This window comes from Pseudophryne corroboree, chromosome 3, assembly GCF_028390025.1.
Source record: "Pseudophryne corroboree isolate aPseCor3 chromosome 3, aPseCor3.hap2, whole genome shotgun sequence".
In the NCBI taxonomy this organism is placed as follows: domain Eukaryota; kingdom Metazoa; phylum Chordata; class Amphibia; order Anura; family Myobatrachidae; genus Pseudophryne; species Pseudophryne corroboree.
In genome coordinates this window covers 471,567,215-471,582,922 of record NC_086446.1, presented here as the reverse complement: position 1 = coordinate 471,582,922, position 15,708 = coordinate 471,567,215, and the positions used below count along the sequence as shown (strand labels likewise).

The following is a 15,708-nucleotide window of genomic DNA, read 5'->3' as shown; positions in this document are numbered from 1 at the left end:
GGCACAGTATCCTAACTGAGGCTTGGAGGATGGTCATAGGGGGAGGAGCCAGTGCACACCACCTGATCCTAAAGCTTTTATTATTGTGCCCTGTCTCCTGCGGAGCCGCTATATCCCCATGGTCCTGACGGAGTCCCCAGCATCCACTACGGACTACGAGAAATAGATTTATCGGTAAGTAAAATCTTATTTTTAAGTTCAGAATGGACCTGACCGAACCATCCGGTTTCGGTACCACGAAAAGGTCCGAATAATAACCTTTGTTTTGCATAAGAGGTGGTACTGGCACAATGACCTGTGCCTCCACTAACTTCTGGACGGCTTCTTGCAGGAAAGTCCTGTCTGCCAGCAGAGCTGGTAAGCCTGATCTGAAAAATCAGTGAGGAGGGAGATTTTGAAATTCCAGCCCGTACCCCTGGGATACACTATCTTGCACCCAGGGGTCCAGGCTGGAAGACACCCAGACATGACTGAAATGTCTGTCTCGCTCCCACCGGCCCCTCTGTCATGCGGAGGACTTTGGTGTACCTGAAGCAGGTTTCTGTTCCTGGGAACCTGCAGCCACAGGTTTCTTGAACTTGGGCCGACCTCCCCGAAAGAACATGTTGGACTGCTTGGCCTTTCTGTGCTTGGTAGACCGAAAGGGCTGTGAAGTAACTGAAGAAAAGGGTTTCTTAGAAGCAGGTGTAGCTGAGGGAAGAAAGGGTGACTTACCAGCTGTAGCCGTGGAGATCCACGCATCTAATGCTTCCCCAAAAAGAGCCTGACCTGTGTAGGGTAGGGTCTCCACATTTCTCCTGGATTCCGCGTCAGCAGACCACTGGCGCAATCACAGTCCTCGACGAGCTGATACTGACATGGAAGAAATTCCCGCAGCCATGGAACCCAGGTCTTTCATGGATTCTACCAGAAATCCTGTTGAATCCTGAATGTTACGTAAAAACAATTCAACATCACAATTCTCCATAGCATCCAAGTCCTCAAGTAACGTGCCTGACCACTTTACTATAGCTTTGGCAATCCAAGCACTGGCAATAGTGGGACGTAGTATTGCCCCAAAAGCCGTGTACATGGATTTGAGTGTATTATCAATTTTACGATCAGCCGGCTCTTTCAAGGCAGTAGATCCTGGAACAGGTAAAACCACCTTTTTTGAGAGTCTGGATACTGACGCGTCAACAATAGGCGGGTTTTCCCATTTTTTCCTATCCTCTACCGGGAAAGGAAACTCTACCAGAACCCTTTTTGGTATCTGGAATTTTTTATCCGGGTTTTCCCAAGCCTTTTCAAATATAGCATTTAATTCATTTGACGCAGGGAAGGGTAGCGAGGCTTTCTTATTTTCAGTGAAGTAAGCCACCTCAACCTGCTCGGGTGTTGTATCAGCAATATTCAACACATCCCTAATAGCCTCTATCATCAACTTCACCCCTTTTGTAAAATAGTCTGCCCCCCGCAACACATCCCCGTTACTGTCTGCAGTATAAGAATCGGTATCATCCTCCATGATCTGTGCAAGAGCACGTTTATGTGAATATACAGCGGGGAGTCCTGATGTACCAGAACTGGGCCAGACTGCCATAGAGTTCTGTAAAGCCTGAGTTGCAGATTCATTTTGTGCAACCCTATTTGAAATCTGAGAAATCATAGATTTGATAGAGGATAACCACTCAGGCTCCCTTGCTGGAAACTGTGCTAAACCAGTGCAATCCTGATCACATGGAATGGGATCATCCTGAGAGGACATATCCTCTGCAGCATATGACACAGAGTTCCAGGACATTGCTTAATGGAGACCACAGACACTCCACACACACACACACACACACACACACACACACACACACACACACACACACACACACACACACACACACACACACGAGGACAGACAGAGTTTCACCCTCAAGAATGGCAAGAGAGACACAGAGATTGGAGCCAACCCACACACAGCGCTTTTAATATAAAGGTAGACCCCCTTCATAGGTTACACATTCGTTTTGCAGCCTCCCCCCCCCCCCCCCCCCCCTTCCTTCTTCAACCCCCTGGTACCGTGAGAGATAGCTGGAGTTGCTGTGGAGGGACTTGCTCTTCACTGACAGCGTTGTGCAGGCAGGAAAATGGCGCTGAATGCTGCTGGGTCCGCTCCGAGGAGAAGCTCCGCACCCAAAATGGCGCTGTCTTTCCACTCTTCATAGGATTATACTGGCCTGAGGATTTATGCTGGCTGAGATCCCGGGACCCCGACAGGCTGTGTGACCAGTGTAGGGTGTAGGCGCTGGCTCAGTGTTCCCCTCACAGCGCCACACTATGTACCACTGAGCCTCCGGAGCGCAGTTAATACGGCACTTCTACCCTGATGCCACACTCTTCACACCGGCCCCCGCTTGCTAGGGAGGTCGGTGACTCACTCGTCACCGATCTTCAGCTCTGTAAGGGGGTGGCGGCATGCTGCTGGGGTGAGCGATCCCCTGTGGCGGGGAACAATCTATCCCCTCAGAGCTCAGTGTCCTGTCAGCGGAGATAGTGGCTCAGACCACACAGGGTGGACACTACTCCCCACCTTAGTCCCACGAAGCAGGGAGGCTGTTGCCAGCAGCCTCCTTGTAAAATAATAAACTCTAACATAAACTTTACTGGAGAAACTCTGGAGAGCTCCCCTAGCTGTGACCGGCTCCTCCGGGCACATTTTCTAAACTGAGTCTGGTAGGAGGGGCATAGAGGGAGGAGCCAGCCCACACTCTCAAACTCTTAAAGTGCCAATGGCTCCTGGTGAACCCGTCTATACCCCATGGTACTAATGTGGACCCCAGCATCCTCTAGGACGTAAGATAAATCAATAGTAGTAGTGACAACGTGGTCCTAAAAGGAGACAGCTTCATAAGGGTAGGAGAGGGCAGACCAATATGTACATTTCTCACCTCACTGTGAGAATTGTTGTGTGGTATTTTTGCTACACTTTTAATCGATGACTTTTCCCCAAAAAAATGTTATGTCACACAAGTATCTATATAAGTTCATGAATAGTATAACTGCATACATTTCTGGTAATAATAAGATTTTACTTACCGATAAATCTATTTCTCGTAGTCCGTAGTGGATGCTGGGACTCCGTAAGGACCATGGGGAATAGCGGCTCCGCAGGAGACAGGGCACAAAATAAAAGCTTGAGATATCAGGTGGTGTGCACTGGCTCCTCCCCCTATGACCCTCCTCCAAGCCAGTTAGGATACTGTGCCCGGACGAGCGTACATAATAAGGAAGGATATTGAATCCCGGGTAAGACTCATACCAGCCACACCAATCACACCGTACAACTCGTGATCTGAACCCAGTTAACAGTATGATAAATTTAAAGGAGCCTCTGAAAGGATGGCTCAACAATAATAACCCGAATTTTTTGTAACAATAACTATATACAAGTATTGCAGACAATCCGCACTAGGGATGGGCGCCCAGCATCCACTACGGACTACGAGAAATAGATTTATCGGTAAGTAAAATCTTATTTTCTCTAACGTCCTAAGTGGATGCTGGGACTCCGTAAGGACCATGGGGATTATACCAAAGCTCCCAAACGGGCGGGAGAGTGCGGATGACTCTGCAGCACCGAATGAGAGAACTCCAGGTCCTCCTCAGCCAGGGTATCAAATTTGTAGAATTTAGCAAACGTGTTTGCCCCTGACCAAGTAGCTGCTCGGCAAAGTTGTAAAGCCGAGACCCCTCGGGCAGCCGCCCAAGATGAGCCCACTTTCCTTGTGGAATGGGCTTTTACTGATTTTGGCTGTGGCAATCCTGCCACGGAATGTGCAAGCTGAATTGTACTACAAATCCAACGAGCAATCGTCTGCTTTGAAGCAGGAGCACCCAGCTTGTTGGGTGCATACAGGATAAACAGCGAGTCAGTTTTCCTGACTCCAGCCGTCCTGGAAACATATATTTACAAGGCCCTGACAACGTCCAGCAACTTAGAGTCCTCTAAGTCCCTAGTAGCCGCAGGTACCACAATAGGTTGGTTCATGTGAAATGCAGAAACCACCTTAGGTAGAAATTGAGGACGAGTCCTCAATTCCGCCCTGTCAGAATGAAAATTTAGGTAAGGGCTTTTACATGATAAAGCCGCCAATTCTGACACACGCCTAGCTGAAGCCAAGGCCAACAGCATCGACACCTTCCACGTGAGATTTTTTAAATCTACCGTAGACAATGGTTCAAACCAGTGTGATTTTAGAAATCTCAACACAACACTGAGATCCCAAGGTGCCACTGGAGGCACAAAAGGAGGCTGTATGTGCAGCACCCCTTTCACAAAAGTCTGAACTTCAGGTACTGAAGCCAGTTCTTTCTGGAAGAATATCGACAGGGCCGAAATTTGAACCTTAATGGACCCTAATTTTAGGCCCATAGACAGTCCTGTTTGCAGGAAATGCAAGAAACGACCCAGTTGAAATTCCTGTGTAGGGGCCTTCTTGGCCTCACACCACGCAACATATTTACGCCAAATGCGGTGATAATGTTTTGCGGTTACTTCCTTTCTGGCTTTTACCAGAGTAGGGATGACTTCTTCTGGAATGCCCTTGTCCTTCAGGATCCGGCGTTCAACCGCCATGCCGTCAAACGCAGCCGCGGTAAGTCTTGGAACAGACAAGGCCCCTGCAGTAGCAGGTCCTGTCTTAGAGGCAGAGGCCACGGTTCGTCCGTGAGCATCTCTTGAAGTTCCGGGTACCAAGACCTTCTTGGCCAATCCGGAACCACGAGTATAGTTCTTACTCCTCTCCTTCTTATGATTCTCAATACTTTCGGTATGAGGGGCAGAGGAGGGAATACATACACTGACTGGTACACCCACGGCGTTACCAGAGCGTCCACTGCTATTGCCTGAGGGTCCCTTGACCTGGCGCAATATCTGTCCAGTTTTTTGTTTAGACGTGACGCCATCATGTCCACCTTTGGTCTTTCCCAACGGTTTACAATTTGGTGGAAGACTTCTGGGTGAAGTCCCCACTCTCCCGGGTGAAGGTCGTGTCTGCTGAGGAAGTCTGCTTCCCAGTTGTCCACTCCCGGAATGAACACTGCTGACAGTGCTATCACATGATTTTCCGCCCAGCGAAGAATCCTTGCAGTTTCTGCCATTGCCCTCCTGCTTCTCGTGCCGCCCTGTCTGTTTATGTGGGCGACTGACGTGATGTTGTCCGACTGGATCAACACCGCCTGACCCTGAAGCAGAGGTTTTGCTTGAATTAAGGCATTGTAAATGGCCCTTAGTTCTAGAATGTTTATATGAAGAGATGTTTCCATGCTTGACCACAAGCCCTGGAAATTCCTTCCCTGTGTGACTGCTCCCCAGCCTCTCAGGCTGGCATCCGTGGTTACCAGGATCCAATCCTGAATGCCAAATCTGCGGCCCTCTAGTAGATGAGCCCTCTGAAGCCACCACAGGAGAGACACCCTTGTCCTTGGCGACAGGGTTATCCGTTGATGCATCTGAAGATGCGATCCGGACCATTTTCCCAGTAGATCCCACTGAAAAGTTCTTGCATGGAATCTTCCGAATGGAATCGCTTCGTAAGAAGCCACCATTTTTCCCAGGACCCTTGTGCACTGATGCACTGAGACCTGTCCTGGTTTTAGGAGGTTCCTGACTAGCTCGGATAACTCCCTGGCCTTCTCCTCCGGGAGAAACACCTTCTTCTGGACTGTGTCCAGAATCATTCCTAAGAACAGTAGACGTGTCGTTGGAATCAGCTGCGATTTTGGAATATTTAGAATCCATCCGTGCTGACTTAGCACTACCTGAGATAGTGCCACTCCGACTTCTAACTGTTCCTTGGTTCTTGCCCTTATCAGGAGATCGTCCAAGTAAGGGATAATTAAGATGCCTTTTCTTCGTAGAAGAATCATCATTTCGGCCATTACCTTGGTAAAGACCCGAGGCGCCGTGGACAATCCAAACGGCAGCGTCTGAAACTGATAATGACAGTTTTGTACTACAAACCTGAGGTACCCTTGGTGAGAAGGATATATTGGGACGTGGAGATAAGCATCCTTGATGTCCAGCGACACCATATAGTCCCCCTCTTCCAGGTTCGCTATCACCGCTCTGAGTGACTCCATCTTGAATTTGAACCTTTTTATGTAAGTGTTCAAAGATTTTAGATTTAATATTGGTCTCACCGAGCCGTCCGGCTTCGGTACCACAAATAGTGTGGAATAATACCCCTTCCCCTGTTGTAAGAGGGGTACCTTGATTATCACCTGCTGGGAGTACAGCTTGTGAATGGCTTCCAGAACTGCCTCCCTGTCGGAGGGAGACTTTGGTAAAGCAGACTTCAGGAACCGATGAGGAGGAAACGCCTCGAATTCCAGTTTGTAACCCTGTGATACTACCTGTAGAATCCAGGGATCCACTTGCGAGTGAGCCCACTGCGCGTTGAAATACTTGAGACGGGCCCCCACCGTGTCTGAGTCTGCTTGTAAAGCCCCAGCGTCATGCTGAAGACTTGGCAGAAGCAGGGGAGGGCTTCTGCTCCTGGGAAGCGGCTGCATGGTGCTGCCTTTTTCCTCTTCCTCTGCCCTTGGGCAGAAAAGAGTGACCTTTTGCTCGCTTGTACTTATGGGAACGAAAGGACTGAGTTTGAAAAGACTGTGTCTTTTTCTGTTGATGTGAAGTAACCTGGGGTAAAAAGGTGGATTTTCCAGCCGTTGCCGTGGCCACCAGGTCTGTTAGACCAGCCCCAAATAACTCCTCCCCCTTATACGGCAATACTTCCATGTGCCGTTTGGAATCTGCGTCCCCTGACCACTGTCTGGTCCATAATGCTCTTCTGGCAGAGATGGACATTGCGCTTACTCTTGATGCCAGGGTACAAATATCCCTCTGCGCATCACGCATATATAGCAATGCATCCTTTAAATGTTCTATAGTTAACAGAATATTGTCCCTATCCAGGGTATCAATATTCTCAGTCAGGGAATCCGCCCATGCGACTCCAGCACTGCACATCCAGGCTGATGCGATTGCTGGTCGCAGTATAACACCAGTATGTGTGTATATACTTTTCAGGATATTTTCCAGCCTCCTATCAGCTGGTTCTTTGAGGGTGGCCGTATCAGGGGACGGTAACGCTACTTGTTTAGATAAACGTGTGAGCGCCTTATCTACCCTAGGGGGTGTTTCCCACCGTGCCCTAACCTCTGGCGGGAAAGGGTATAGTGCTAATAACTTATTAGAAATTAGCTGTTTTTTATCGGGGGAAACCCACGCTTTATCACACACCTCATTTATTTCCTCAGACTCAGGAAAAACTATTGGCAGTTTTTTCACACCCCACATAATACCCGCCTTTGAGGTATTTGTAGTGTCAGAAAGGTTCAATGCCTCTTTCATTGCCGTGATCATGTAACGTGTGGCCCTACTGGACATTACGTTTGTCTCGTCACCGTCGACACTAGATTCAGTATCTGTATCTGGATCCGTGTCGACCCACTGAGGTAGCGGCCGTTTTAGGGCCCCTGAGGGTGTCTGAGACGCCTGAACAGGCACTAATTGATTTGCCGGCTTTCTCATGTCGTCAACAGTTTTTTGTAAATTGCTGACATTATCACTTAATTGCTTAAACACAATCATCCAGTCAGGTGTCGACTCCCTAGGGGGTGACATCACTAACACAGGCAACTGCTCCGCATCCACCTCATTTTCCTCCTCATACATGTCGACACACGCGTACCGACACACAGCACACACACCGGGAATGCTCTGATAGAGGACAGGACCCCACTTAGCCCTTTGGAGAGACAGAGGGAGAGTCTGCCAGCACACACCCAGCGCTATATATATACAGGGATAACCTTATATAAGTGTTAATCCCTTATAGCTGCTGTTAATCTAGTTATTTGCTGCCAAAATGCCCCCCCTTCTCTTTTTTACCCTGAATCAGATGCAGTACTGCAGGGGAGAATCAGGGAGCCGTCCTTCCAGCGGAGCTGTGAGGGAATAATGGCGCCAGTGTGCTGAGGAGATAGGCCCCGCCCCTTCACGACGTCCTTAACTCCCGCTTTTTTGTGTAAAATGGCAGGGGAAAAAATACATCCATATAGCCCTGGAGCTATATGTGATGTATTCCTTTTGCCAGCTAAGGTATATGTGTGTTATATTGCGTCTCAGGGCGCTCCCCCCCAGCGCCCTGCACCCTCAGTGACCGGAGTGTGAAGTGTGCTGAGAGCAATGGCGCACAGCTGCGGTGCTGTGCGCTACCTTAGTCTTGAAGACAGGATGTCTTCTGCCGCCGCTTTCACCGGACCTTCGTCTCTTCTGGCTCTGTAAGGGGGACGGCGGCGCGGCTCCGGTGACCCATCCAGGCTGAACCTGTGATCGTCCCTCTGGAGCTAACGTCCAGTAGCCTAAGAAGCCCAATCCACTCTGCACTCAGGTGAGTTCGCTTCTTCTCCCCTTAGTCCCACGATGCAGTGAGCCTGTTGCCAGCAGGACTCACTGAAAATAAAAAAAACCTAACTAAACTTTTATTCTAAGCAGCTCTGGAGAGCTACCTAGTTTGCACCCTTCTCGGCCGGGCACAAAAATCTAACTGGCTTGGAGGAGGGTCATAGGGGGAGGAGCCAGTGCACACCACCTGATATCTCAAGCTTTTATTTTGTGCCCTGTCTCCTGCGGAGCCGCTATTCCCCATGGTCCTTACGGAGTCCCAGCATCCACTTAGGACGTTAGAGAAATATGGCATTTTGCTGTTACTCTAAGGCACACATTATGGTATATCACCATAATCAAGCATGTAGATTAATTAATTGAACGCTCATTAAGAAAGGATCAATTAAAAGAAAAATAACTGATTACGTTTTATAACACATCATTTTTTCCTAACTAACCTTTCAGTATGTATTTGATTTTACATCCCCTTTCCATTTTAATGGTCTGCTATTACCCTTAAGTAGACAGAATAGAATACTGTAAGAAGGGTCACTCACTTTGGCTGCAGTCACACTCCCCATTCAAAGCTTTTTCATCTGCACTGTAGTCTGTAATAAAGAAATGAAAAATATGTTGATTAATAAAAGAGCAGCTTGGCACACTGACTACGGAGTAACGCAACACACTGTATGGCCAAGGATAGCCTGTAACCTATGTCCTTAGCAGTCCCACTAATTGTGCCATCTGCGAGCTGGCATACAATGAGGCAGTACAGTGCTGTAATTACTGTGGCACACTAGCCATATCTCAGCAGCTTCTTGTAACAGTTCCCAGACTAATGAATGGTTGTGAGGGTCCGGGGGTACTGGATCTGAGTCACTGCCTATACTAATCACATGTCTCCTATCCAGAATGTGTCACATGAGTACAAGAGGTGAGCTTGAGAAGAGTAATAACGGAGTTAATTGCTCAGCATCTGAACATCTACTCTACTGTACTTATGTAGATTATCATTTCTAGCACCTCTACCAGGAATTTGGACTCTTTAATCAATACCTCCTGAGCAATGATGCCACCTCACACAGACACAATGTCAATAATAATGTCAGTATACTAATAATAACAATAATCTGTTTGTACTAATTTATTTAATGAGTATCCAGAACTACAAGCTGATTAATTCTTCAATAACTCATATACAGTGCGTTTTGCCATGTATACGGCTAATATTTAGAAACATAGTTCCTCTTTTACTGAGCATTCTTTTAAAATAATTTCTAAATCATTACCATAGGTGGTTGTAATATAATATGTAGAGTACGTTCCTCCCTAGAGAGCTGCACAATTATTAATCTGTCTCATCAATTACACCCTGAAAGATATTTACTGTGTATAATATTTACTTCGTAAATTATATTTACTAATGTAGAAGCTGAGTATTATTCGGATGCATCTGTGGACACCGATGCAAAGGGCGAGTTTTAGCACAGAAAGCATGCGCAGACGTTAATTTGTTAATTTACACAATTTTAACCCTTTGGGTCATAAATCAGGAACAGCGGTGGCAGCAGCCTGCACTTGTAGGGACACTCGTACCATATTCCCACTGGTAGGTAAACAGTGATGAGGCTACATCTGTGTTTTGCCCTCTGAGTTCCTGGTGCTTCTACAACCTGGAGAGTAGCTCTTCCCCTGGGGGCATTTACTCTTTGGCAGGTGAAGGCCTTCTATATTATTATAAAAATATTATATGAAGCGACCCCACTGTGACCTGGTTTGTCAGGTAGCTGGAGGTGCTGCCAGCGACAAACTGGAGAGGATGGACCAAAAAACAAAAGTAGGACTAAACACCGGCTCCTGGTGGGAACAGCCGTATCCTGGAGTAGCGGTGGGAGTGGATGTGGTGGGGTGATGTGCCCAGAACCGTCTTAACAGCAGTGTAGGCACCTAGGCAAAGTAATGCACTGGAGCCCCTACCCATCTTCCAGCGGTAGGGGTTGTGGGTGCTATCAGCAGCAGCTTTGATGTTCCAGTGGTAGGGGATGTTCTGTCTTCCGCTCAGCATGTAGGACCTGGAGCAGTAATTTCTGCTAATTACTCCTTTACTGCACAGATGGTGGGAGATAGGGAGGGAGGGAGAACACTAAACTGTAGAAGGGGGCCCTGGTACATGACTTCCAGGGTGGTAGGGGGTGTTTAATATGCAGGGGAGGGGTGGATAGTGGAGTGGGCTTAATATTCATCATTTTCTGGTGGGAGGGCAACTTGCTTGACTGCAGATATCTCCAGTTTCTGGAAAAAAGATTTCTTAGCTTTTCATGGAATAAGAAACTAGAGAGTCACATCTTTCAGGAGGTACTGGGGTATTGGGGATCAGAGTTCAGGAGGCAAAATCCACGGCCGAAAATATAAAACTGCATACCAGGCGTTTAGAGCTGGGACCAGCTGCTGGAAGGCAGATATCTCTGGTTCTGGGACAAGCTGCCAGTGTCCACCGAAAGGGGAAAGTACCCGCTTTTGAAGTATATCCTCAGACAAACTCTAAAGGTGGGTACACACTGATAGATATATCTGCCAATCAATTGATTGGCATATATATATATCTATGGACGGATCGGGCAGTGTGTTGAGCATACACACTGCCCGATCCGTCGGGGACTGACGTCATGAACTGGGCGGGCGTGTACACATGCCTGCCCAGTTCAACTGTCAATCACCGTCGGCTGCTGCAGCATGTGTACGGGTACACACACAGCGACGCGCCAATATATCGGTAGATATATTGGCCGTTGGCTGTGCTGCGGGGCCGACGCGAAATGTCTGTGAACGACGGAGTTCACAGACATATCGCCCGTACACACTGGCCGACGGACCCGCAATATCTCGGCCGTTCAAGAGAACGGCTGATATATCGGCCAGTGTGTACCCACCTTAAGTCAGACAGAACCTGAGATATCTGGCTTGGAAGAGCAACTAACAGACTTGGATGGGGACCACTGCTTTGTAGTGAGATATCTCCAGTTCCCCAGGTCTGATTTTCAAAAATCTGGTACCCCTGGAAAAAGGGGACCCTCAGCTATCAGCGTGGATCCCTTATACTTCAGGGGCCCTTGGGCAACTGCCCATTGTGCCCATATGAAAGATGGCCTGTTATGTGTCTAATGGGTGGGGTGGCTTCAATGCATTACAGCTCTCACAAGCCTTTCTCAAGGAGTTAGCTATTCTGAATCAGACAGAACTGGGCTGAATTTGTGTTTACGTCAAAGAAACTATGGCCCTCATTCCGAGTTGTTCGCTCGGTAAAAATCTTCGCATCGCAGCGATTTTCCGCTTAATGCGCATGCGCAATGTTCGCACTGCGACTGCGCCAAGTAAATTTGCTATGCAGTTAGGAATTTTACTCACGGCTTTTTCATCGTTCTGGAGATCGTAATGTGATTGACAGGAAATGGGTGTTACTGGGCGGAAACAGGCTGTTTTATGGGCGTGTGGGAAAAAACGCTACCGTTTCCGGAAAAAACGCAGGAGTGGCCGGAGAAACGGAGGAGTGTCTGGGCGAACGCTGGGTGTGTTTGTGACGTCAAACCAGGAACGACAAGCACTGAACTGATCGCAGATGCCGAGTAAGTCTGAAGCTACTCAGAAACTGCTACGAGGTGTGTAATCGCAATATTGCGAATACATCGTTCGCAATTTTAAGATGCTAAGATTCACTCCCAGTAGGCGGCGGCTTAGCATGAGCAAATCTGCTAAAATCCGCTTGCGAGCGAACAACTCGGAATGAGGGCCCATGTTGTGACATTATAATAACACAACACATGGGACTGTACTGAGCATGTATCTATAGCTCCGTGTGTATGGAGAATGGTAGCCTGCGTCTGTCAGATCTCCTGCTTGGAGCTGGTGCAAGTGCCGCTACTAATGAGGACGTTTGCTTTGGTTGGAATAAAGTAAAAATAATAATAATAATAATACAAAGAGATAAACAAAGAGGTAGGAAGCCCTGATCACACGCTTACAATTTTTATTTTATTGCGCTGATTCTGGTTTGGATTCAAAGTGGTTGTATTTGCAGGTAGCTGCGAAAGCCTGATTCTCTACCTTATGCTAATGTGAGATTCCGTAGGGCTACTGTGAGGGTCAGTGCGTCTGCAAGCCTTGCTGCCCACTGATTTTACAAAACTCGCAAATATACCTATAAAAACAGCACACTGCTAAAAACACTTCTGCCAAGTCATATAAACAGTGATCACACTTAACACAAGTGAATTTGGTGGCAATGATACGTACATATACTATGTGATTCTTACTCAGCTGAGTGACAGTTACCTATCATATTATTACCCAATTATTATTATTATGATGATGATGATGTTTGCAGCATATGATGTCACTACAAATCATGTCTGGTGTCACTACACATTGTGCATGGTGCACTGTCACTACATACTGTGTATGTTATAACATCACTGTACATTATATAGAATGTGATGTCACTATACATTGTGCAGGGGATAAGGGCCCTCATTCTGAGTTGATCGCTAGCTGCCGTTGTTCGCTGCGTAGCCATCAGTTAAAAAAACGGCATAATCTGCGCATGCGTCTGGCACGCGCGGCGTACGGGTACAACGAGCATCGTGGTTTTGCACAGGTTCTAGTGACGCTTTCAGTCGCATTGGCGGACGCAAGGAGACTGACAGGAAGTGGGAGTTTCTGGGTGACAACTGACCGTTTTCTGGGAGTGTTTGGAAAAACGCAGGCGTGGCCAGGCGTTTGCTGGGCGGATATCTGACATCATTACCGTGTCATTCGTCGCAGCAATCATCGTACAGAATAAGTAACTACAGGGCTGGTCTTGTTTTGCACAAAATGTGTTTGCAGGCGATCTGCTGAACAGGCGGTCACACTCCTGCAAAGCCAAAATACACTCCCCCGTGGGCGGCAACTATGCGTTTGCATGGCTGCTAAAAGTAGCTAGCGCGCGAGCAACTCGGAATGAGGGCCAATGTCACTATATGCTGCAGAGGGTTAATCTCAAGGGTGGTCTTCTATATGCCGAATGTCGGGATCCCGGCGCACAGTATACCGGCGCCGGAATCCCGACACCCGGCATACCGACAACTATTCTCCCTCGTGGGGGTCCACGACCCCCCTGGAGGGAGAATAAAATAGTGTGGCGTGCGTAGCGCGCCACCGTACCCTTAGCACGACGAGCGCAGCGAGCCCGCAAAGGGCTCCTTTGCGCTCGCCACGCTGTCGGTATGCCGGCGGTCGGGCTCCCGGCGCCGGTATGCTGTTCGCCGGGAGCCCGAGCGCCGGCATACCATACTACACCCAATCTCAATACATACTGTGGATGTTATAATTTTACCGTGCATTATCCAAATATTCCAAAATACGGAATATTCTGAAATAAATAATTTTTTGAGTGAAACTGACATAATGAAACCTTTGTTTTCTGATGGCTTAATGTACACAAACTTTGTTTAATACACAATATTATTAAATGACCTTCAGGCTGTGTGTAAAAGGTGTATATGAAACATAAATGAATTGTGTGAATGGACACACACTACGTTGAATGCACAAATTTATTAAAAATATTGGCTAAAATGACCTTCAGGCTGTGTGTATAAGGTGTATATAAAACATAAATGCATTCTGTGACATGGATATCTCATTATGGTTTGCAATTATTCCAAAATACAGAAAAATCCAATATCCAAAATACTCCTGGCCCCAAGCATTTTGGATAAGAGATACTCAACCTGTATAGGATGTGATGTCACTAACTATGTATATATATATATATATATATATATATATATATATATATAAACAAAATGGAACAGCCCGGCACTCCACTCCAACGATAAGCAACTGCTGCGGTGCCCTCCCGATGGGGAACACGAAGTCCCAGATAGACAAGCAGGGTGGTGAGGGCGGCACTCAGACAGACTTCTCAACATGTAAAAAGGTACTTTATTCGGCCAACATGTTTCGGGGACCAAACCCCGTCCTCAGGGCCAGACAAGGCTCAATGATTAACACAAACACTTATATAAGCAAATACAAAACAGACATTAGTGCAAATCGGACTCACCTGCTCCACGGCGCTGCCGCCCGCCAATCCGTCCGTCCGGGCTGTTCCATTTTGTTTGTATTGGGAGTGAAGCCAGCAGGTTCCAGTGACCGATTAGCTTCGTCCCTTACCAAGGCACCTCTCATCTATATCATCTATATTCCTTATCCCTGAGCACAGGACCAGGATATTTTTGCAGTGTGCAGACTGCGGTTTTAACCACACTTGGTTTACATACCATATGGGACACTGGGGCACAGTGTGTAATATATAGTATATCATTATGGCTGAAATTAATCCTGATTTAGAAGCAGCCCTGGACCTGATACAACGTGATGCACGGGAACGTCTCAGCTTTTCTGATGTTGAAGCAAGTGCTATTTTGATAACCAGAAGGCTGGAGGATGAACCGTCCACAAGCACTAATGAGGATTTGTTCAGAAAATGGACTAAACTAAAACAAAGAGAAATTGATTACTTGTATCACGGAATTACACTGTCCGATTATTATCGGAGCAATTTAATACCTAGAGGATTCAGGGTTCGCAACTCACCTACGATAGGTCGGTATAACCCCACGTTTTGCCGTAGGTGGGTTGCGATCCTGAACAAATGTTCTATGGATCTGATCCTGCTGGTAGTGGAGGAGTCTACAAGGGAGCTGAACCTAATAAAGGAACAGATACAGGCGTTTGAGGGTGAACACAAGACGACTCTGTCATCTGATACTCAAACAGATTGGCCTGCGAAACTAGCCACCCAGCTGGAGTCATACCGGCAAGAACTTATACGCTTTAAGAAAGACAAACTCCTTACCGTGCAGAGGGACTACCAGCAGAGACAGGTCTATCCCTGGCTAGGAAGCACCAGACCAGGACAAGAACGACAATACTCTAACCGTCGACACCAGTCACGTCGACGAAGAGAACAACAGCAGGGAGCCAGCACATCGGCTAGTGACTCTGAATATACCTCTGAGGTAGTGTCCACATCAGAATCTCAGCCCCCTTTAGGGCAGGGCCCCCGGATCATACACACTCGTTCCAATCGTGTGCCCCCGCCAGGACGCGGACGCGGCAGAGGACGAGGAGGTCGGGGCAGAACCAAAGGGACATCAGGGCAAAAGCCTCCGAGGCCTTAAAGGCGACTGTTTTCAATTTATCCTCCACTCCCCTCACGGATGTTGAACATCAAGTGTTGG

General features: G+C 47.6%; 1 protein-coding gene across 1 annotated transcript in view; it reads right to left on the bottom strand.

The window, feature by feature from the left end:
- The window catches only part of FAM20A (FAM20A golgi associated secretory pathway pseudokinase), a 165,773-nt gene that overhangs the window by 45,708 nt on the left and 104,357 nt on the right, over positions 1-15,708 (bottom strand). Inside the window, exon 3 of the mRNA XM_063960775.1 lies at positions 8,983-9,033. Coding sequence (XP_063816845.1) covers positions 8,983-9,033 — 51 coding nt within the window. The remainder of the gene's footprint in view (positions 1-8,982; positions 9,034-15,708) is intronic.